At 42.6% G+C, this 24,006-nt stretch overlaps 1 protein-coding gene across 20 annotated transcripts in view; it reads left to right on the top strand.

Moving 5' to 3' along the window:
- KIF1A (kinesin family member 1A) overlaps positions 1-24,006 on the top strand; it is a 111,688-nt gene that overhangs the window by 50,889 nt on the left and 36,793 nt on the right. For 9 of the 20 annotated variants that reach the window (XM_083741766.1, XM_083741749.1, XM_083741748.1 and 6 more), the window contains 12 exons: positions 3,065-3,144; positions 4,293-4,399; positions 5,267-5,347; positions 5,890-6,070; positions 6,426-6,498; positions 7,271-7,364; positions 8,826-8,974; positions 9,807-9,985; positions 11,072-11,209; positions 19,478-19,596; positions 22,051-22,136; positions 23,252-23,390. In XM_083741766.1, the coding sequence (XP_083597892.1) occupies positions 3,065-3,144; positions 4,293-4,399; positions 5,267-5,347; positions 5,890-6,070; positions 6,426-6,498; positions 7,271-7,364; positions 8,826-8,974; positions 9,807-9,985; positions 11,072-11,209; positions 19,478-19,596; positions 22,051-22,136; positions 23,252-23,390 (1,426 nt within the window). Of the gene's footprint in view, positions 1-3,064; positions 3,145-4,292; positions 4,400-5,266; positions 5,348-5,889; positions 6,071-6,425; positions 6,499-7,270; positions 7,365-8,825; positions 8,975-9,806; positions 9,986-11,071; positions 11,210-12,390; positions 12,640-19,477; positions 19,597-22,050; positions 22,137-23,251; positions 23,391-24,006 lie in introns of all 20 variants that reach the window. The other 11 variants (XM_083741764.1, XM_083741761.1, XM_083741758.1 and 8 more) reach the window with 2 other exon arrangements.

Below are 24,006 nucleotides of genomic sequence, written 5' to 3'. Positions count from 1 at the left end.
TTGCTATTAAAACACATAGATATGTTAAAGGTATTTTTCTTCAGTACAGTGAACACGAAAAGAGGACTGTTTGATAGCACTTTCCCCACCCAACAGCATAGGGAGGCAAGAAGTAGAACTAATGGTGTTGTACAACCCTATAACCCAACTGCCCAGAACTAGTTTTCTTACATCATATTAGTTATGCTCAGGCAGAGCCAAAAGAAGCCTTGTCCTGATTCTAATACAGTTTATCAACCCCTGTTCTTCTGGGTATGTGTGAAATTATTACAGGTCCAATATCACAACATATTTCAGAAGGTAGCAAGGAGTGGGGAACTCAATACTCTAGCAAGGAACATGAATGTTAGTTCCTTAGGTCTTTATTTCATTTCTCAAAATTTATATATGATTACTAGAACAGTTTATAGTAGAACACTTTGATTCATATGTTTGTGATAATGATTTATTTTGACATATTGCACATTTGAATTTTTTCTTTTCTTTCTTCCTTTGTCACGTAGCCACCCCCAGTTAAACCCCCAGTTAAACCCCAGGATGTTTTCCTGGAGAGTGTAGGGGTGTTTTCCCCCAAGAAGGTTGGTCTTGTTAAGGGGTTGTATTGGAGTGATTTGTGTGATTCCTTTTTAGACAATTGGTTTGTACTGTCTGGTGCCAAGAAAACATTCTGAATTCTGTACACGGTGACTAGAAGTAGTTCAGGGAGAAGGAAGGCACAGCAACATTCAGCATGTTTTCTATGAATTACATAATTGAAATCATTACAAAGGGTGATGTAATAAGCTTGTTTGTTCACCCATGACTCTGCCCCATGTCACAAGCAAAGTATGTTACGTTACATGGTGCCTAATTCAGTAGTGGAGAGAGCTCTGCATCATACTGCCTCATCTCTCCAGAGAGGCCTCAGGTGTTGATTGCTTAGAGGTAGGAGAACAGAGCTCAGCCATGGCGGTTGCATCTGCGTGCCTGCTCCAGTAACTGCTCATACTTATAAGCAGGGCTGTCAATCAACTGATTGTAATCATTTCACTGCCTTACTTCTGACTGATTGATCAGTGTTTAAAGTGCATAGGTACAGCTTTTCAGTGAAGATGATAATTTCATACTGAGAAGAGTTGTTGAAACTTGGGGTTCATCCACACTTCCATTTGCCCATCTGCTTCCTCCCTGGAAAACCCATGGTTTAGTGCTAAATTGGAACAAATGGCAGCTGAGTTTTCAGCCTCCCCCCCCCCCCCAATTTAGTGTTAAAGAGCAGGTTTTCTGGGGTTGAAGCACAGGACAAGTGGAAAACTTATTGGACGCATGTTTGCTATTTGTGGGATTCCAATCCTTGCATGAGTAAATGGTATCTGGTCCACTTTGCATGGTGTTCAGATTGCTGTGATATTTGCAATGCTAATATCTTTCCAAGAAGGGATTCCATGATGGCAATGGCAGTAATGTTCTGTAAGTCATTTGATCTAACATAATGTTGATCTGTTGAACCCCAAAATGAGGACCTTGCACGTGGCAGAGTGAGACAAGAATCTCAAGCAGAAGTGAAAAAGCCTTAGAGAGCATACCCTCCAACATTTCTTCAGTGAAAATAGGGACGTCTCATTCCATAATGAAAATTTTACTATTTATACCCCACACATCTTACTGGGTTGCTACAGCCACTCTGTGCAGCTTCCAACACATATAAAAACATAATAAAGCATTAAACATTAAAAAAACCTTTCCCTTTGCAGGAAGGTGGCTCAGATGGCTCTGGGGTCAGATAACTCCATATCCTCTAACATTTCTCCAATGAAAATAGGGACATCATAAGGAAAAGTGGGACATTCTGGGATTGAATCAGAAACTGGGACAGCTTCTCTAAATCAGGGACGTCCCTAGGAAATAGGGACACTTGGAGGGTCTGAAAGAGGTGGACTTCTGGCCCTTGCAAATATGAAAAGTGCCAGTGTTTTTTGTGACTGCATACATAATATTTTTGGAATGTAAATGCGTATTGAAGTTTGAGGCCTTGAGTAATTAAGGTGGGGCTTGCAGTTTGGTTATACATTGATGTTAATTGAATGATTTTGCAGGGATTAGCAAGTTCGTCCTGCTTTTTGCACTGAAAATGGAGGTAGCAGAACTTTCCCTCTTTTATAAACTTTATAAATCAAGTAAGTGAGGAAAATGGAAGGTGAAACATGAACTGAGTTACTGAGAATTTAAAATATGGCTATGTTTTCATGGGAGGTATGTCTGTGAGTGTGTGTAAAGGGTGTATGGATCTGGCCCCTGCCACTGCTGGGACATAGACCCCAACAACTTTCCATGCACCCCTCAGCCTGAAAAGGTTCTACGTTGTGATTGGAGGAGTCCCCATATGTCACCCATTGGATCATACTGATGAAGTGAATCTTAATGTGTTAAGTCTTTAAGGTGCCACAAGCAGACCTGCCAACTGTTCCATTTTAAAGTCAGTCCTGGCTTCTGTTTCTATCCTGGAATGTCCTGGTTTTTTTGGTCTGTAGCTCTGGCATTAGTGCCTGAGCAAAAGACACTCACTCTGGCGATTGTCAGCAGAGTCGCACCAAAGCGGCTTCTGGTTCATCACCATGTTGTGACTGTTGACGATCGCCAGAGTGCCAGATGAGAGTTGGGTGGGAGGGTGAGTGGGAAGGGGGGGGCAAGGGTGAGTAGCACAGGTAAGCAGTGAGTGGTTGGGAAGGGTGAGCAGTGGGGGCGGGGGCATGGCGCTAGTGGCGGCAGGCCAAGACGGCCTTGGCGGGGACTACCCCGTACCCGCTGAACTAGCCTGTTCCCCTTAAATTTGGTGGCAGGCACTGTCTATTAACCTGTGCTCAGGTAAGATTCATCAGCCCCCCACACATATGTGGAATATGTGTGTGGGGTGGGATTTGCCTTCCTCGGGCAGCAAAACATCTTGGGCTATTAATGCTGTGGCACATTTAGGTCACTCTGAAAAAGGGCAGACTTGTCAGAAGAGCAAGGCTAGGCCTTGGCCTGTGAAAGAAAAGGGTGTTAATCTCTCTCTCCTGCTCTACCTCTCTCTTCTCTCTCTTAGACACCACATCTGGTCAACCTAAATGAGGACCCACTCATGTCCGAGTGCCTTCTGTATTACATTAAAGATGGAATAACCAGGTAATAATGATAGTAACAATTACAACTTTGCCAGGATTAACAGAGAAGATGGACATTGATGTGATTTTCACCAGCAGTTTACATTCAAATGTCAACTGGAGATGTCACAGACTGAATTTGGCACATCTTACCTTTTTGTATGTCTGCATGGTTATTTATAACATCTCTACATTGCCTTTCCAACTAAAGAAAACCCCCACTAGGCAGTGTACAGCACAAAACATTAACAAATACTAAAAGTAGTAAAACACACTTAGTTACTCTCCAAGTCTGTGCATGCATATCTAGCAGTGAAGAAGAGGGAAAAGAGCAAAAAAAATACAAAAATACAATGACAAAAATGTACAACGAAAGGATGGATTATCCAAAACCATCCAACTATTTAGGAGCCAGAAAGTGGCAAAGCTAAAAGGATTTCAGAGATTAAGTTCTTCTTTCATACATGCATTCAGCTAAGGCAACCTTCCAGCCTGATGCCCTCCAGATACTTTGGACTATGTACCAGTTAGGGCTGATGATAGTTGTAGCCTGAAACATCTGGAGGGCACCTGGTTAGGGAAGGCTAGACTAAGGAGATCCATGTGTGGAAGCAGGCTTCCTCAGTCCATATACATATAATTTGCTGGAACAGTAACTATGAGTGTAAATCACACAAGCATCTGAATGCAAATACTGCCTAGATTTGCTTTCAGTGGGATGTGTATTTGAACCTCACCCACATTTTGGTAAAGGGCTCATTCTTAAGTACCTTTTTGTGTAAGGAGATCTGGACTAGGGCCTGAGTCATTGCCTAGAGAACATTTCAAGACTACAAAAACAGCCCTGCTCCTTATGGATATGGAGCAGAAGTGAGATCCCCAACAGGCCCTCATCTGAGAGAAGGTGCTCACTAAGGTAGACTTGGCCCAGCCTGCTTAAGGCTTTCTATATAACCTGCATCTTGAATTGTGACTAGAAGCAAACCAATGGCTACTGCAGCTAAACAAGACTTGGTGTGTGTTTGATGCTTTCTGCAAAGGCATTCTTCTAGCTTTCCTGTCCATTGGGACCCTAATAGGGTTGGTCCAAGGAGCTCTGTTATTAATCAGAAAGCACCTAAAATGCTTTGCTGTTTTGAAAACCTCAGCAACTGTGTTTTGCCCCAACAGGGTTGGTCGAGAAGATGCTGAGAGGAGGCAGGACATTGTCCTCAGCGGTCACTTCATCAAAGAAGAGCACTGCATATTCCGAAGTGACACTAAGGCTGGCAGTGAAGGTATCCCCATACAGAGAGCCTCACGATTCTTGGGCTTCCTTTTCTACCTAGTTAGAACTGAGCTTCTCTAACTCATTTGTCTCCATTACTGCCAATGGGTATGCAGAATGCCACTTACCTGCCTTTCAAATGGAGCACTTTGGAAAGTAGCTGCATTGGGAAGTGCTGTCTCTTTGCTTCTCGGTTGTATCAGCTCAGTTTGACCTCTGCAGGCTTTTAGCAATAATCACAACAGTCCTGCCACAAGACTGAATAAAACGCATTCTAGCTTTTCATATATGTTGCCCTTGGTTGCTACAGAGCAATGATGGGGCACCTGTGGCTCTCCAGACATTGTTGGACTACAACTCACATAATAATTGATTGGCCATGGTGACTGAGGCTGATGGAAGTTGGAGTCCAAAATCTTCTGGCGAGTCACAGGTTCCCCTTCCCAGCATTAGAGGACACTGTCCCATTGAGTGTTAAAGTAAGATTCAACCACTAGTCCAGCCTGCATTTGTATATGTAATGGGGGAATGAGCATAATATTATCCTTTGCCTCAAGCAGCAAATATTTTTGTCCAACCTTATCCCTATAGCTCCTTTGGAGCCTCTGGGCCATATCTTGATGTGTTATTATGAACAGATACCTTCACGTCTAAGGTATCATCTCTAACAAAAATTGTTTTTTAGAATGAAGGCATTGCCTTGCTTTCTGTATGTTGCTGCCCATCAAGGTTTAATGCAGAGGTTTTGGTTCCCCTCTCAGCAAGCTTATTGATTGTATTTGTAAGAAGATTGTGGGGAAGGTTGTTCTCTGTAATTCTCACACATTGTTTTATTCCCTGTCCTCTCCCAATTCCCTTTGTGCGTTTTCCATAGCAGTGGTGACTCTAGAACCTTGTGAGGGAGCAGACACCTATGTCAATGGAAAGAAAGTAACAGAGCCCAGCATCTTAAGATCAGGTAGGTTCATTCTCCAGTAGAAGGGAATCAGGAATAGGAGAAAAGTGTTGTAAGAGACTCCATAAAATCAGGTAGCTCTCTACCATGGCGGGATAGACTTGTGGAATCATAGAATCACAGAATTGTACAGTTGGAATGGACCCTGAACATCATCTAGTCCAACCCCCTGCAATACAGGAATTTCAATTAGAGATGACAGGTGGCCATCCAAACACTGCTTAAAAATCTCCAATGAAGAAGAGTCCACTACCTTCTGAATGAGTCCATTCCACTTCCAAACAGCTCTTATGGTTGGAAAGTTCTCCCTGATAAAATAATGCTCATGGAAATAATTTTCTGAAAGAGGGCCTCTTTGTCCCGAATGGACTGGTGGTTGAGCATGGTTTGTGTTGAAGTCATTAGGGACAGGTGAGTTGTATATGACATGGGACAGAAGCTTTGCAGTTGGACATAATTTCATCATCTTAGCAATGTGTTGATCAGTTTCTGGAATCCCATCCTATTTCAACCCCTCTAGTAAATATGATCCCCTCTCTGCTCAGGAAATCGCATAATCATGGGAAAGAGCCATGTATTTCGATTTAACCACCCTGAGCAGGCACGCCAGGAGCGGGAGCGAACTCCATGTGCAGAAACCCCAGCTGAACCAGTGGACTGGGCTTTTGCCCAAAGAGAGCTGTTGGAGAAACAAGGCATTGACATGAAGCAGGAGATGGAACAGAGGTGAGTGGAAGGAAGAATGCAGAAGAGCTTATTGACAGGGATGCATAAATCACAGGGTGGTAGCTCAGTACATGCATTGCATGCAGAGAATGCAGAGAAGGTCCCAGAATCAATGCCTGCATCTCCAGTTGGCAGGTGATAGGAAAGGCCTCTGCCAAAGAATCCTGAAGTCAGAGGAGACAATACTGGACTAGCTGGCGATGGTCTAAGTCAGTACAAGGCAACTTCACACACACACGAGAGGGGGCAGGGGTTGGATATGGAGAAGGTAACATGGCAGGGTAATAGGAAATGTAAAGGTTCTCTGCAGTTTTCAGTACTGCTTGGACATTCTGTCATTCCTTTTTCTCTGTAGGCTTCAGGAACTGGAAGATCAGTACCGGAAGGAAAGAGAAGAAGCCAATTACCTTCTGGAGCAGCAAAGACTTGTAAGTAATAAACAGGTTGCTTTTTGTACATTTTACCAGAGTAGCATAAAGCAGACAAGTTTCACTGTAACTGGTAGGGGAGACAATCATTTCCAGGATGTGACACTATATAGCGCAGGGCAGACTTTAGGCTTGCAGGATCTACTGTGTGTATGCGTTTTAGTAGTGCTTGAGAAGCAGTAACTGGAGCCAAGTGCAAAAAAGGTTTACTTAAATTAAAGAATTCTGAGCTCAAGAATTTGTTTTGAATACTAGAGAGAATTGAGCTCACAGTTTTCACACACACCCATTCCTAGTCTGTGTGTATGCTGCCGCCCCCCATTTCTACAGTATAATTTAGAGGGGGGGTCATTTTGTTGTTTCCATTATCAAACAGCTGGAAGTCAGACATCCCTGCTTTATCTACATAAAATCTATCTGCCCACCCCTGCGCTATACCACCTAAATTGCAAGAGAAACAATGACTAGGATTTGCATCTCCCAGCAAGCCAGATTCTTATATAATCACATTTGTAAAAGGTCAAGAACTCCACATAATAGTCCCCACCTAATGTCCCACATTAAGATTATGAATAATCTATGTAGGTATAGTTTCTTATAATTCTGTATCTCAGGAAACTTCACAAACCACTAAACTGAAATGGTGATTACTAAGGAAATGGAAAGTATTGATCAGGGAATGCAATAATTTATTGGTTTTACCTGGACTCAGCACATAATATCAAAACTCAGGCAATAGGATTATTAACTGCTCATCTGTTTGTTCTTTTAGGATTATGAGAGTAAACTGGAGGCTTTACAGAAGCAGATGGACTCAAGGTATTATCCCGAGGCTAATGAGGAAGAGGAGGAACCTGAGGATGAAGGTAATAAATCATTGAAAAGAAAAAGCTATTAAACCTATCATTCAGTGAGTTGTATTCAGCTACTTATATGCAAACAAAATATTGTTATTTTGAACTGCTCACTCAATATATGGAAGCAATAAATTGAAAAGGATTAGGCGGTGCTTTTTTCCAGGGGGTTCTCAAGGGTACTTGAGTGTGGCACTTGCTGTAACAACTTCATTGTGAGTACTGGCACCTTTTTTTTTTTTAAGCAAAAAAGCACTGGGATTAGGTCTCTATTCCCATACATAGAAGCCTGATTATGTGGCATACACATTCCAGATAAGCTGCTTATACTGACTCAGGCCTTTGGCTCATCAAGCTGAATAATGTCTACAGTACACTGATTAGAAGTGGCTGTACAGGACAGGGGTCTGCTACAGTCTGGCTGTACCCAGTTCCAAGAACTAAATAAATATAAATACTGCATTGTTTAGTGGACTGCTCTGTTAGGATTGCTGTTTTATCATGTTGTTGAATGATTGTGATTGCATAGTGTAAAAAGCTGTGCTTGTAAAAAAATTGTGCTTGTTCAGTCAGAAGCAAGTTTAGTCAGAGCAGAGCCAAGAAATCAAATATGAGCTAGAACAGTCTTGCCCAATCCAGTGCTCTCCAGGTGATTTGGCACTGAATTCAGCCAACCTGGTGCTCTAGTGGAAGTGCAATGGGGTTTTCCCCTCTCTCCTCTCCCCATTTCCCTCTTCCTCTAAAATCCACTCAGGACGGTTAGCAGAACCCCAGAACAGTGTACAGGGGGAGGAGAGGGGAGATGGTTCCATCAGCACAATGTTGAATTCCACCCTACAAGTCCCATCAGCCTCAGCCTGCACAGCCAGTAGTCAGAGATTATGGGAGTTGTAGTTCACAACATATTTGGGGATACAGTGCTAGCTGCCCCAGAACTAGAGGTTCAGGTAGGTATGAAAATAAATGCCAATTGGGCTCATGCAAACAAGCTGAGCAACCACATTGCAATAATGTCTTTTTGTTTCCTTTGGAGCCTTTGTAGGGGGGCTGCTGGGAAGTTACCGTAACTAGCTAGGGAATGTGGTTCGCTGAAACCAGTCCTTAGAGTATATTTTTTCAAGCTCGGCACTCTAGAATGTATCCCAAGGTATTAAAAGAGTTTGGGGGATCTGTCTAAAGGCCACTGCACCCAGGATTTTGTTCTGCCCACCTGCCAGTGGGCAGTAGACCAGGCTTTTTCAAACTCGGCCCTCCAGATGTTTTTGGCCTACAACTCCCATGATCCCTAGCTAGCAGGACCACTGGTCCGGGATGATGGGAATTGTAGTCTCAAAACATCTGGAGGGCCGAGTTTGAGGAAGCCTGCAGTAGACAGTTTGTTTGAGGAGAAGATAATGTGAGCTATAATCAAGGGGTGTCAGCAAGAACTTGCTCTTTGAAGAGAGTGACCATGTGGAGTGTTTATCTCACCAGTACAATGGACAGAGCGAGAGTTTGAGCAGGCGCTCTGGGCCTTCAGGAAGTGGAAATGGTACCAGTTTACATCTCTTCGGGATCAGCTGTGGGGCAATGCCATTTTCTTGAAGGAGGCCAATGCCATCAGTGTGGAGCTGAAGAAGAAGGTGAGCAGGTTCTGTCATAGTGACAAATGGTGATTGGCATTGTCTATTCTGCATTCTGTTACTGTTTCTTCAGATGAAATAGTATTCCAGATGGAACTGGGCACATACAACTGTACCCTCAACACCCTGCACTCCCCCACATCTACTACTGGAGGAAGTAGCATCCCCCTGCCCAATGGTGTGGCTGGCCCTGATTAATTTGTCATTAGCCATTACAGCTATATTGAACTTCAGTGTACAAACCGATAATGTCTCTGATTACCAGATGCTCTGGAGAACAGGAAAAGGCCATGCCAGATTTGTGAATGTCCAAAAGCATCTAGCTGTGATTGAAAACCAAACTAATTAAATGGACTTTTGTTTGATCCCACAAGGGAATTTTTATGGTTATTGAAATTACCAACATATAAGTGACAGGAGGGACACAGGGCTTTGAAGTTAAGAGAAATATTACATTGTTTGACTAGCAGTTACTCTTTAAAAAAAACTTGGTAGGGGGAGGAATCATAAGAAAAAGCAGCATTTTACCAGAGTATTTTCACCCAGGTCCATTAGCAAAAAAGTATCCTTGTATAAGCGTTGAAAGGCAGTGGTGGTTGCTGCTGTTATTAAATTATTTAAGATATGAAATGGAGTGACCACAGACCAGCTGGCTGCAACTACAAGTGACCTGGATAAAGACAAGTAAGTTTTGAGGGTTCTTGTCTGAGCGAAGATCCTGCTATCATCATTTATATGTGGTGTGAGAGAAGAGGGTGCCCTGAGTAGTGACCTCTGTGCATGAGGAAGTACTAGCCAGCAACAATGACTTTTCCCTTCCTTTCCTTTCCAGGTTCAATTTCAGTTTGTCCTCCTTACAGACACCCTGTACTCACCTCTACCTCCAGACCTGCTTCCTCCGGATGCTGCCAAAGACCGCGAGAAACGTCCTTTCCCGAGGACTATTGTGGCAGTGGAGGTGCAGGACCAGAAGAATGGAGCAACCCATTACTGGACTCTGGAGAAACTCAGGTAAGCAAATATATTTTAATAGCACCATGGACAACTAGGTGGCTGACAGAAAGTCAAGGAACTTTGATTATCTGGGAGGAAGGTGTTACCGAATATAGGATTATTGTCTGACATGGTAGTGAGCCCTCTGATTTCACAATAAGCCAATTGTGCCCTTGACAAAGGGAAATACAGTCGTACCTTGGAAGTCGAACAGAATCCATTCTGGAAGTCCGTTCAACTTTCAAAACATTCAGAAACCAAAGCATAGCTTCTGATTGGCTGCTGGAAGCTCCTGCAGCCAATCAGAAGCCGCTGAAGCCCTATCGGACTGTTTGGCTTCCAAAAATAGTTTGCAAACCGGAATAGCCACTTCTGGGTTTGCGGCATTTGGAAGCCAAAACATTCAGTAACTAAGCTGTTTGAAAACCAAGGTACGACTGTATCTTGAATTGCATTCAATTATGCCATGATCTGGCAAGGTGAGTCGAGTATGGAAATCGGATTAAGTTTTGTGGATGTGTCAGCAAAATAACACAACCTGTGCCTGGTTTCCAAAGTATACTCCTTCCCAATACTATCTGAAATAGCTAGGTAAAGTCAAAAGATAAATTTTAGCTTATGGTCTCCGTAATGCAGGATGACCACCTTATCTTACATTGCTATTTGATGCAATGTGATTATATATGCAGAAATCTCATAGAAACCTTTTTTTGACATGTATCAAAGCTAGATTGCATTTGACGTGCCTCTGATCAGTCTACATTTTGACAAGTTCATCACCTGGACCAAATTCTGATTTTTGCACATGCCAGAATAATCATGCATCCACTTCCTCTGAGCATGCACTAGTGCTTGAGTGAAAAAACCAAAATTCAGGATAAACAGGCTCCCACTATTGTTTGAGAAGCATTTTTTATTTGCCAGTCCCAAGAGAGATGGGAATTTCTCCTATGTATTAATGTGCCTCTAGTGAGCAGAGCAGGTTTCAGCACCAGCTTTTGAGGGCACAGAGGTAAGATAATGGTTTAGGTGCAAGTAGCCCAGTGGAGAATTCCTTACTCAGCCACCATTGTGTGAGTTAATTTGTTTTCTCTGCCATTGCAGGCAGAGGTTGGACCTGATGCGGGAGATGTATGACCGGGCGGCTGAAGTGCCCTCTAGTGTTATAGAAGACTGTGACAATGTGGTGACAGGCGGAGACCCCTTTTATGATCGCTTCCCTTGGTTCAGGCTGGTTGGCAGGTGAGAGCTTTGATCTGTCAAAATATCATGCCAAACTGAAGAGACCCAAGGAAGGACATGGCCCAAGAACTGATGTTGTGCTACACAAGCATTCCTTCCACAGTTGGGTAGAGATTAGATCACACAACAAGATAATTGCACAGCATCTCGCCCTTTTTGTAGGGATCGCTTTCTGCTCTCCAGATTTATGTACTGGAGTGGGTTGTCTTCCCATTTATATCGGTGCAGAAGCTCTTTTACTGTGAGCTGCACATGCACGCACATATATGCTAACACGGCCCTTTCACAAAGCTACGCATGATGTCCAGTGCATGGTGTCCAAAGTTATGTTCTCTTTCTCAAAACCATCACTGATGGCTGAAATTTCCTACAGCAAGGTCAAAAGAGGCTTTTAAAGCCTGGTCTTTCCATGACCCAGGATGGACCATCTTAGCTTCTAAAGTCTTAAATTGTAGCCCTTCAAGCAGGATTCCCTGCTTGCAGATTGTGACCTCTGAATTGGTCGGAACCATTACAAATAGATGCCATGGAGGACTGTGGCCACCCACCTGTACAGTATTACCATGCAGAAGATCCTTCTGGCTGGCTGTGGGGAGGTAATATGATCTTGTACCTGAAGAAAAAATAGCTTGTAGGATGGAACGCAGCTAAGAAACCCTGCTGTAGGATTTGTACATTTGTGTGTGTCATTTGGAGTGTATCTGCCTATATACTGCCCAGTATATAATGTGTGTTATCATGTGCTTCCCATGCAACTGTTAGAAACAAATGTGATGCCACCAGCTGGGAATTGTTGGGGGCCAGGCAGAAAGGGTTTCCCATTGAATTTTAATAAATCTGGGTACATCTGAGGCATGATATATTCCATTGTCAGGATTCACAATGGAATTTCTTTCCATACCAATGAGTCAGAAGAACCTTATCAAGCTCCATAGTTGTTTTGGTGAGAACCGTTGGAGGAATTTGCATCAAATTTATTGGGTCTTCACCATTTTTAGCTGATGGCATTGGTGGCTCCTCTGTTAGATGTATCTGGCCTGGGAGGTTTTCCATTCCTTTCCCTCCTCCTTATTAACACTGCTGCTTGGTCTAAAAGAAAAGGCAGAGCAAGCCTAGTCTCTCTCTGTGTGTTTGGAATAGCTGGTGTTAACCTGTCTCCTATCTTGTTGTACTAACCTTAGTTCAGATATCTCTGGCTGCAACAGCTCTCCTATTTTCAACACATGCATGAGCGAGCGCATGGCTGATCTCACCCCCTCCCCCACCTTCTCGAACCCTGACTCCGACATCACCGAGCCTGCTGACGAGCAGCACGTGGGGAAGGAGGAGGAGGAGGATGACCTGGAGGAAGACATCTTTCCGGAGTACCCGCTGTATGATGGCCAGGATCCATTTTACGACCGCTCCCCCCTGTTCAGTTTAGTAGGAAGGTTGGTGAGGTCTTAGGAGAGCATGCTGGGAAGGAACTAGCTCTTTCGCATAAGAGACCTGCTTTCGGACATTGTTCCCATGTTAAGGCACTCAGGGACAGGTGAGCTCTCTAACAAGTTCCAGAAATGAGGGGGCAAAACCAACAAAACAAAAAAGCAAGGGTCTGAGCATACCTAAGGAGGAATCAGATATACTGTGAGAAAACTGGCAGGAAGACAAATGAGGGGATGGCTTCTGGAGAGGCAACAACTTAGACGTGAATATCCAGAACCTGCCTGCAGAGCTAAAGCTTCTGCAGTTATGCGCCTTCTCTCAAGACTGTTTTTTTAAAAAAAGTATTTTATACCTATGGTCTCAAAAACAGGAGGATAATCTAGTTTCATTGTCTGCTCCTGTACAGTATGGTGTGAGGAGTGTGCATTTAATGCAGTTCCCTGATAATTCTGATCTAGGAGACATGGAGGGAACTAAGATTTAGCTCTAGAATAAAGGAACGCTAGGGCATCATTCCAGAGAGAAGGATAGTTGATTGGACTAGAATATAGAAACAGGAAATAAATACTGAAAGCATTAAGAAACTAGGCAAACATATCTTGTTTGCATTGCTCAGCAAATGCTGAAGACTGGCATTTGGGGTATTTAACTTTGACAAAGGATAGAAACTAGGATTTCAGCACACAGGAGCAGTGGGTAGTGAATAAAGTTCTGGGAACGAATTCTGGAATATGCTTGAAAGTACAATTGCTTTTGTATGGCCACCCAGCAGTGCCAGCCCTGCCAGTAGGCAGAGTGAAGCAGCTACCTCAGGCAGCAGGTGCTGAAGGACAGAGCTGTGTATGCCATGTAGCCTCTTCTGGAGGACTCTGTCCCATTACCAGTCTTCAAGTAAGATTCAGCTGAACTGGAGTAGGATGCCATCTTGTCCTTCACCATAATGATTTGGGATGACCCTACCAACCAGTGCCATTTGTTGTCCCACCTAGTAAGTGAGTGAAGCTATTTCTGCTACATTACAATTTGGCAGAGAAAAGCACTGGAGAGAAATTATTCATTGAAAGCAAACATGGTTAGTTTTAATTTCCTTATTTGGCAGTGAAAGGCTTCATCCTTGTGCCTTTGGGACTGCAAATTGAGTTTGCTGTTAAGAAAGATACGATTCTTCATCACACTATTCAATTTTCTCACAAAGGCAGAAAAGCAACCATGTTCTGGCAATGGATGCATACTCTGTACAAATGAGGGGGCAGGATCCTACTGGGGTCCTTGCAATATCCTTGTCTGTTTTGCTCAGGCAGAACCAAATATTCAACATTTTACCTTCAAAGCCCTGCCCTTCATGGGCCCACATTCATAAACCTGTACCTCAGAAGCTGCTCACTTTATACTAGGATTAATTTAACTTTGTATTAACATAAGGATCTTTCCTTGATATTTGGGCAAGAGGTCCTAAGCTTTAGTTTCCTCACTTTTAAGTAGGAGTCAGGAAAATGGGAGCCAGCAAGGGAGGAAAAGGGCCTAGAAAAGCCAGAGAGGGAGATTGGGGAAGAGTCCTGCAGTCTCAGACCGAAAGAGCTGGCTTCTTCCTTTTTTTCTGGGGGATTTGAGATTTTAAATCAACAAACAGGCCAAACTACCAAATAGCTCAATGAGGGAACACCCTCTCCCCCAATCCTGTGAACTGTTCTTGGGGGGTCTTTTGAGTCAGACAAAATTGACTCCCCCCATGCAGCAGCTGTGCCGTTCACATTTCTCATGAAGTGTGCTTTGATTGGATCTTTGTCTTTGATTTTTTTTTCTTTTTCCTTATTATTATTATTTTTTTAGCTGCTGGCTCTATCTCCAAAGCTTTAGCAAAATTGGGGGTTATTTCACTTTTGTCTTCCTTTTGAAAGGCTTTTCTTTGGTCTGAGCATGCCATCTTTGCACCTCACCAATCTTGTGGTTAGTGCCTCTATCCTACTCTATTCTTTTAATGACACACAGCCTCTTTCAGCCTTCCTTTATCAATCCCTCTACCTCTTTGTCTCCTCCCAACGTCCCTGACTTGACCCCTTTCTCTTCTTACTGCTTCTGCCTCTCCACCTCTCCAGTTTGCCAGTTCCTTCATTCTTCTGGGTTTCAGGCCTGTTTCATAATGGGCCCTTGTTGGCTGTGACCATAACAGCACTTCAACAGATGTATGCCTCCTGCTTCCTCTTAGCCATCCAATTTCAAAACAGGACATTCCAGACCTCATATGAAGAAGATGAAGATTATGCTGAATAAAAGAGAGACTAGATTTGAGAAGGTGATGTTATCTGCATTCTTTCAGAATATCTGCCCATGGGTTTTGAGCATCAAGGAGATTTGCAGTTCCAAGGAAGTTTGTGGGTACACTGATTTTCTCTAGGCCAGGTGTGGTGAATCTCTGGCCCATAGGCCTGATTCAGTCCACCAGGCCATCCCATTTGGGTAGTGCTGCTCTGTACAAAACAGCACTTTGAAAGGGACTTCTCAAGACCTGGAATTTTGATTACTGGGTCTTACCAAGTGCTTTTCAATGCACTGTGCAATACATGTGCAAGGCAAAAAAGTCACCTGACATCAGGTGATTGACAGGTGACCAACCCACCTGCCAGATGAAGTTCCCAACCCCAGCTCTAGGCATTTCTTAACCATGTTATGGGCAGGCCCATTTACTGCTGCTTGATTGATGCTGTCTGGAAGGATACATGGAAACTTGCCTCTTGTGTAAAATCAATCAAACTAAAAACCCCAACTCAAATACAGCTGTTGTTGCTTTCTCTTCAAACAGAAAGCAAAGAATAAACTGATACTTTCTTCTTAGTAAGATTCATAATGCTACAGGATAATGCTATTCTATGCTATGCTGTTCCTAAGAGTTCAGAATTTGGGGATGAAGGAGAGATAAACAGAAAGGAGAAGGTGAAATAAATAATGGCTTGAGGCCAGTAGGATTCATATTCTGAATGTCCCAGATAAATTCAGCTGTGTCCTTTTTTTCAGTGACTCAACCAACTTAAAACAAGTCTAATAATAATAATAATAATAAATTTTATAGTCTAGTTGTTGCCGTCTTTTTCTCCACTCACTGGCAGCCACTTCCAACATGATGCCCTCCAGCCAGCATAGCCAATGGTTAGTGGTAATAGTAGTTGCAGTCTAGCAGCATTTCAAGGGCACCTTGTTGGCTACTCCTATTAAATAATTACCTATTTTATCAAGGATGTGAGCTGTGCAGAATAAGTCCATACTTAGATTACACTGGTCATTTCTCTTGTCTAAAGAAAGCAATTTCTGGTTTCTTTTTAACAGTTCTTCCTTCCAAGCACAGACCCCTATTTGTGAGTATTAGGTGAGCTGTCACTTGTTCACAAGATTTAAAGTTAAAGTGTTAATCTGCAGAGGAACTTTTCAAAATATTAAGGACCATGCTCATCCACACATTTCCCAGAGAGTCACACTATAAACTGATTCTGATGTAATATGATCATTTTTAAACTATTCTTATGAGCACAGATTTAGGAGAATGGCTTGAAACAATGACAATTGTCGCATATGTTAGCGGAAAGCATTTTCATAGTTAAAAGCCTGATTGCAGTATAGATATATTTCAATTTTGATTATTTTGCTAAGACCAAGGGGAAAGCATCCCTGATGTTAGTTCCTGGTGCATATGTATGTCTTTCCTATGTTAAAAAAAATGCAGAGCAAAAATTCAGTAGCAGTTTAAAAGGTTTATCAGTGTTGGCAACCTTCTTGACAAATTTATGGATGTAGTTGTTGAAGTTCATCTATGATATATGTTGGTTGAAGAAATGCCAACACGTTTATTGGTGACATTACTAGTCATGCCACCAAGAGAATGGAATTGCTTCCAGATTGAGGCCGGTGCATTTATCTTTCACAGTTAGATGGGAAGTGAATCAAATATGAGACTTAATATACCCCAAATCAATGCCAGAATGCCCATCATTCCCTACCAACAAGTTCCGAGACATGTATCATCTGGCTCAGTGGGACTTATTCCTTCTTTCTGTTAATGTGACCAGCCCCCAGTCCTTTAACTAGTTACTTCCTATTGATTCCCATGACGTGTACAATTATAGTAATACAACATATTGTATACTATTATAATAATATAAATACTGTAAGGTTGTTTATAAATTTCTAATCTTGGATGGGTTCTTTCTTAATCTCTTAATATGTGTTTATTTAATAAAGTTATTAGTCTGGTAGATCATGGGAACAACAAAGACAATATATCTTAATTTCAGCAAAGAATTTGAAAAGGTCTCCTATTTTATCTTGTTGACAAGATGAGAAAATGTTGGTTGAGTGATATGATACTGCTGCTAAGTGAATTCATAGTTGGTTGAGCAATTGTACCCAACAAATGCTTACAATACTAATGGCTCAGCATAAACCTGAAGTTTGGAGTGGAGTGCCAGAGGACTGTGTCCTAGGTCCTGTGCTGCTTAAAAGCTTTAGAAAAGACTTGGATGAGGGCATTGAGGGATGCTTGTCAAACTTTAAGAAGACACGTAACTGGGAGGGATAGGTAATATCAGAGAAGACAGAAACAAGGTTCAATGTTATTGTCACAGGTGGGAACACTGGCCTAAACTAAAACCAACATGAAATTCAATGTAAATAAACATATATTGCTATTATTGCAAAAGTGATCAGATAAAAATTAACATTACTGGAATGTTTGCTGAAATAATAATAATATCTGCCTCACATCTGCTGGGGAGATCTTCCATAATGCAAGGGCTATTGCACTGAGTGCTCCTTTCTCAGTAAAGAGGGATTTGAGTATGGGTAATAAGGCACATCTAAAAGCTCAGCCTATGACAATCTCAGTGATAATTTCTAGCGGCTCTAGCCAACCTATAGGGAGTAAGTACCCTGGTCCCACATTGTTTAGAGCTTTGTTCACTAGGACTAACATTATAAAGCTGACCTGACAGCATACAGACAGCCAGTGCAATTCCTGCAACACAGGTGTTACATGCTGTTGGAAAGTCCCTCCTGCCAGGAATTTGACATGCTGTGCCAGCTAAAGTTTCCAGACCCAACCCAGGGGTAGCCCTGCATAAAGCATGTTGCAGCAATCAGGTACTGACACTAACAGTGCATGATCTACTGTGTGTAAGCTATTACGGTCCAGGAACAACCAAAGCTGTCTTACCAGCCAAAGCAGGTGTAGGTACTCCTGGCCACTGAAGACACTTGTGCCTCCAATGATAATGCTAGCTAGGTCCAAGAGCACCCCCTGACTATGAACCTGTTCCTTTAGAGCAGTGGTGGCCAAACTTTGCCCTCCAGCTGTTTTTGGACTACAACTCCCATCATCCCTAGCTAAAAGGACCAGTGGTCAGGGGTGATGGGAACTGTAGTTCCAAAACAGCTGGAGGGCCAAGTTTAGCCACCACTGCTTTAGAGGGAGTAGAACCCCTTCCAGTGCAGGTAATTGACCACTTTTCCAGAACCACACCCATAGAGCCTTTATCTTGCCCAGATTCAAGCTCAGTGTATTGACCCCACCACTGAGTCCAGTCATTAATCTAGGGCCTGCATAGCCTCTCCCAATTCAGATGTTGCGGAGAAATAGAGCTCACTAGGGGACACAGGTATCTGGCTCCATGCATCTCACACTGAGTACTACCTCCAACTTGACCATAATGACCCTGGGTAGCAGCCATTGGTTGCAACAGTACAGCAGCAGCAGTAAACTCCCCTTCCCAAAAAACAACTTTCACTGTAAATATTTAAGCATAGGCTACACAGGTTCATGTCAAAGATTCAATATCCCCCATAGATTATAATTTTTATTAAATGTCTTCTCCGAACTGAAATAACCCAAGCAAAGTAAGTGTGTGTGTGTAGAGACAGGAAGAGAGGGGAAGGTGGGGTTCTATTTATATCAAGGATATTGGATACTGCCCCACCCAGTTCATGGGTTTATTACAAGGAAGACAGGTACTTGGGGAACCATCTGTGCCCTAAGATTAGTGGGTGGAATGAAGCTGGCTGCAGCATATTATACTCTTTATGACAGGTGGGAAGGTTGTAGTCTTCCAGATACTGCTGGATTCCAATTGCTTGCCATCACTGACCATTGACTGTGCTACCAGGGGCTGATGGGAACCCAAGAACACTTGGAATACCACAGGTCTCCTTCCCCTGCTTTAAAGGCATGTTTCCTTTCCACGAAGGAACTCTGATTAGTTGACAGCTCCTTTGAAGCAGGCCTAAAATTCAGCACAATTTGTGTCTCTCAAGTCCTGGGGAGTTTTTCCTCTCTAGAAGGAACCTATCTCCTTCCCTTCCTTCCCTTTTCTTCCCCACCCCTCTGCTTTCCCTGCCTTAAACCTCTAATCCTCTTTGTCTTTGCTTGTCCTCTTTTCTGTCCCCTTTGCCCCACTGTTACTCAGCAGCAGGACCTTGGACGAATTACAGCACCCAGGGTACTAGTTGTCTAGTCTCTCCTGCCAGAGGTCCTTTTCCTAGTTTCCTTCTTGCACCAGCACCGCCCCCTCCCCTCCCTTCAGCCATGGGAGATGACAGAACGAGAGGTACGCTATGCTAGCGCTCACTAACTCACTACACTTTCGCTTCACTGCTCAGCACAGGAACTCTGTTCTAAGCACGCTGAATTCCCCCTCTCTGTCCGGCTGGCCATGGCTGCCTTTCTTTAGTTTTGCTTTGCAGCACCATGTTGTGATGTGAGCGGTGAACTGTGGTCCCAGCTACCATCGGCTATGGAGTATGTTTGGAGAAGCTCGTGCGTGAGGCGCAGTGACCACTCTCCTATGTCACTTTTCTTTCCAGAGCCTTTGTGTATCTCAGCAACTTGCTGTATCCTGTACCTCTGGTGCACCGTGTTGCCATTGTCAGCGAGAAGGGGGAAGTGAAAGGGTTCCTGCGCGTGGCTGTTCAGGCCATCTCAGGTAAGAGGTGGCTGGAGATGGAGAAGGAGGGACAGCTGAGGCTGGCCATCTCCAACCTGGTGCTCTCCAGATCTTTTAGGCTACAGCTCCCATCATCCTTGACCATTGGCCATGCTGGCTGGGGCTGATGTGAATTGTAGCCCAAAACATCTGGAGGGCATCAGGCTAGAGGACTTGCCTGTTCTAGGCACTTGCATTTATACAGCCATTCCCTCTTCTCCTGGCAAGCAGCTCATTTTTAACAAGGGCTTGAGAGCAGAAGAGCCCTTTGCCTTTTGTTGGAATTATTAACTAAGGTACATAGTGTTTAGTACTAAGGGGAGGGCTCTGCCAAATCACCTGTTGCTATTCACCGTGGGTAAGGCAAGTCCTTTGACCAAAGACCAGTTCATACATAATTTGATTAGGCAGCATTTGAAGGGTTACAACTGAATGTGTGAACTGACTCCACTGAAGAGCATTTTATTTGAGATGATGTATAAGTTTTTTTTTGTGGTACTTGATCTCTAATGCCTTCTTCACACATTTATATTGTTTTATTTTTATATGATTTTATAAACTGCATTGGAGGCAATGATTGCCCTTCCAAGATAGTGTGCAGAATTTCATAAGGTGTAAATATATGATCATCCAGTCAAACTCCCTTAAAGCTGAGCAGTAGCAATTAATTAATCACAGTGATTAATAGAAGGTGGACTTAAAAATGATTGAAGATCCTGTTTTCTGATAGAACAAGAAATAGGTACAGCTCACCACTTCTAGTTGCAGTCATCCAGTGAAGCATACACATGCAGCCATCAAGTGAAGAATATACAGCAGCCCTGTGTTTCAGCCTTTGTAGGTGATACATAATAACACAGGTCCCTGGAATTCAGGCCAATTGAGAAGCTTCTAGGGACCAGGTTGAGTCCATCCAATTGCCTATCCCTACCTTATATACCTTAGTTATTACACCAGGGCAGTGTAATATCCCAAGCTAGTATGCTGTGAGCTTCTTCCATGCATAGCCCAGACATGCAGTATGGTTAACATCAAAAAATATGGGGGAGTGGGGAACTGCTGCTACATATGCTGTTTTTCAAGTGCAGAAATCACTGGTATGAATCCTCAGTGTCCATTGTATTTCTGCACCAGTTGGGTTCACCTTGATCTATAGGAATGAATGTATATCCTATCTCTATCTATAATTAGTACAAACATAGGCACATTGTTTCAAAGATTTCTAGGGTTATTCTGCATTGCAGCATGTCACAGCTCATGCTGTCATATTACTGCATATACTGATTTTACTGAATTCATACATAGCCATCTACACCTTTGCAACTATAACAGAAGTGACTCTGTGTTTTAAATAGTTGTTCTATGCCCAAAAGACTGTTCCTGGACTGTGTAGGTGTGCCTTCTCTGCATCCCGTTCATGTATAGACTGGGTGTTTGTTATTACTCTATAAAATATTTTAAATTAAATGTTTACATAACATGTGTATTTCAAAGCATCGTACGGAGAAATGCACAACCCCATGTCTCTGTCATACAAGGAAAGAGCAATTTAAGCATATCCTGCAAAATTTCACAGGGAGCCATCGGTCAATGAAATAAAATGCAATGCCTTATAAGCCAACTGCATTTCTCTGGAGGTGCAGTCACAGTTGTGCTGGGCTAAAATAAGGACAGAGCAGCTTGGTCAAAAGATTGTAACTTTGATGGCAAAGAGATGGATTAATTGATGCTTTCTGTTTCCACATTTTTCAGCATCATGCTTAATTTTAGCAGAGGCATTTGCTCTTCCTTGATGTAGTGAAACTTAGACCATCTACTGTTTGACTTCCAGTGGTACCTTTCCTTATTCATTTGGATGATTCAAGGTGCATCCAGACAACCAACCATCCCCACTTTTTATATTCTTTTCCTCACAGTGTGGCTGGATAATGGTATTCATAGAAGAAATTTACCACATGCAAAAATAAACGTGGAGTGATGCCAGTCCAAATGCAACCACACTTGGTGGCTGACTGTATTTGCCCTGTACAGTTCCCTAGCGCTTTCTTGTGGATTAGAGTGTTGTGCTAGGAATGGGGAGACCCAGGTTCAAATCCCCCCTCAGCCATGAAGTTCACTGGGTGACTTTGGGCTATCCATTGTCTCTCAGCCGAACGCACCTCGCAGGATTACTGTGAGGATTTAATGTGAGGGGGAGAACCTTGCATGCCCTCTTGAGATGCTTGTAGGAAAGGTGGGATAAATGTGTACTCATAAGAAAATATAAATGTGAAAAGATAAGTGAGCAGAAGTGCAATCCTAGGCATTTCTACTGAGAAGGGAATCCCACTGAGTCCAATGAGGAAGTGGACATAGGACTGCAGCTTAAGAGTTCCTGGCTATGGCTCTCAATCTGTTGGGGAGTCTGAGCTTCTCTTTCCTTACTATAACCTCTTGATGCCTTCCTGTTTCCAGCTGATGAAGAAGCACCAGATTATGGCTCAGGAGTGCGGCAATCTGGAACAGCCAAAATTTCCTTTGATGATCAGCACTTTGAAAAGGTATGCTATGAAAGACAGAACTAGCTGAGCATCATGCCAGATCGTTGATCACACTCAGCACTTGGTCCCAAACCTAACTGGTTATAAATGGTTATTAATTAACCAATTTGCTGTGCAGATTCAGATGTTTCAGAGGGCTCAGTAGTGTGGCAAAGTAATGTTGGTCTCTAGAGACTACTTAGAGTCTGAGTTACAACAAAGCTTGTTGTCTCTTCTGTTTTAAACTACCCTGCTCAATTGTATGCCATACCTGCTGTCCTTTGTAATTTATACCCAAAGCTAAGCAAAAGATGGCCTAAATTTACATGAATTTACATATATTAACATATGGAAAACAGAGCAGGCTGGTTTGTTTTTTCTGAGTGACATGGAAACATTAGCGACCTCTGAAGTCTTAGATTTCAGCCCAGATTCTATGAAATGTTTGCTATTTAGCAGCAAATACTATATCAGATTATTATTGATAAATATAAAGCTCTGTACAAGTTTTTTCCTCTCTCTCTTCCTTGATCATATTTATATTTTATTTCTACCTTGTCTGAATAAGAGAATACAGTATGATAAAAAAAACAGAGAACAAAAGGAGAGACACAATATAAGGGACAGAAGAAACTCCAACAGCACTGCTAAATTTCAAAACATTGTGAATTAACATCTCCTACAATTAACTACAGTTCTCTACAAACTTAATCAATTTAGACAAGAAAATATCCTGCCTATAGGTTTGATCCTTAAATATAATATAATAAGTTAATTTGGCAATTGATGTATAATCTCATATTTTGTTCTGCCATTTTTAATAGATGGCACTATGGCTGTTTATTCTCTTGCTTATAAAATTCTAGTAGCTGAGAAGAGATAAGTTAGTCTATATGTTCTCATCTTACTGAACTCTTTTAAGTTATTTAATAATGGAACTTCATAGCCCAGGAGTTCCTCTCTTCTTAGATCAACTGGTTTCACTTGCATCTTGAGCTTGACTTTGCATTTCCCTAACCTCACATTTTTAAAAGGAGAACAGCAAAATACACCACTGCAAGGGAAACCTAATGACACCACTCAGAACCATCATACATTTATCTTGTATTCTTTTCCTATCCTTTGTTTCCTTATAGTTCCAGTCTGAGTCCTGTCCTGTGGTGGGAATGTCCCGCTCTGGAACTTCACAGGAGGAGCTGCGTATCGTAGAGGGACAGGGACAAGTAACTGACATAGGACCATCTGCAGATGAAGTCAACAACAACACCTGTGCAGGTGAAGGGGTTTTTTTTAGGTCAGAAAGGGGTTGAGGAACTGTGTGCATAGCTGCAAAAGCCAAAGATTTGAGCCCCTTTTTGGAGCTCCTCATAAAGAGCATTGGAAAGCTACATCAGCATCCACTCTATATTTTCTTGTGGTTGAAAACAGTGAAGCAAATGAGATTTAAAAAGAAGAAGAATGTTTTTTAAAAAGATAAGGCTTCCAGGACACTTCCAGACCATTGCTATTTTGGGGTGGGATTCAGTCACATGCCAGGACATTCAGGTTGCACAATTAAAGTTCATTTGGCACTCTTGCTCAACAAACCCGCTTCCCCTCGGAATCTGACTTTTTGCGAGGAAAGTGACTGAAAATGCATGGAAAGTGTGGGATAACATTTGCTTGACACTACACGGTATCACTCAGAATAAATGCTCAATAAACAGTCAGTGTGGTCTAACCTTGCAGACTTTGTCCAAACAAATCAGTATGAATGCACAGTAAACAGGTTGTCTGGAAGCAAAACCTAGTGTGTGTACTGACTGAGAGAGGAAAAACATTGTATTGTGTGGCTATGTTTCTGTTATGTTTGATATGCTTTTTCCTGGCATCACTCCCACTAACACTAATG

Source organism: Podarcis gaigeae, assembly GCF_964106915.1.
Source record: "Podarcis gaigeae genome assembly, chromosome: 5".
NCBI classification, from domain to species: Eukaryota; Metazoa; Chordata; class Lepidosauria; order Squamata; family Lacertidae; genus Podarcis; species Podarcis gaigeae.
The sequence above is the reverse complement of the archived record's forward strand: the minus strand, read 5'-3'. Positions and strand labels throughout refer to the sequence as shown.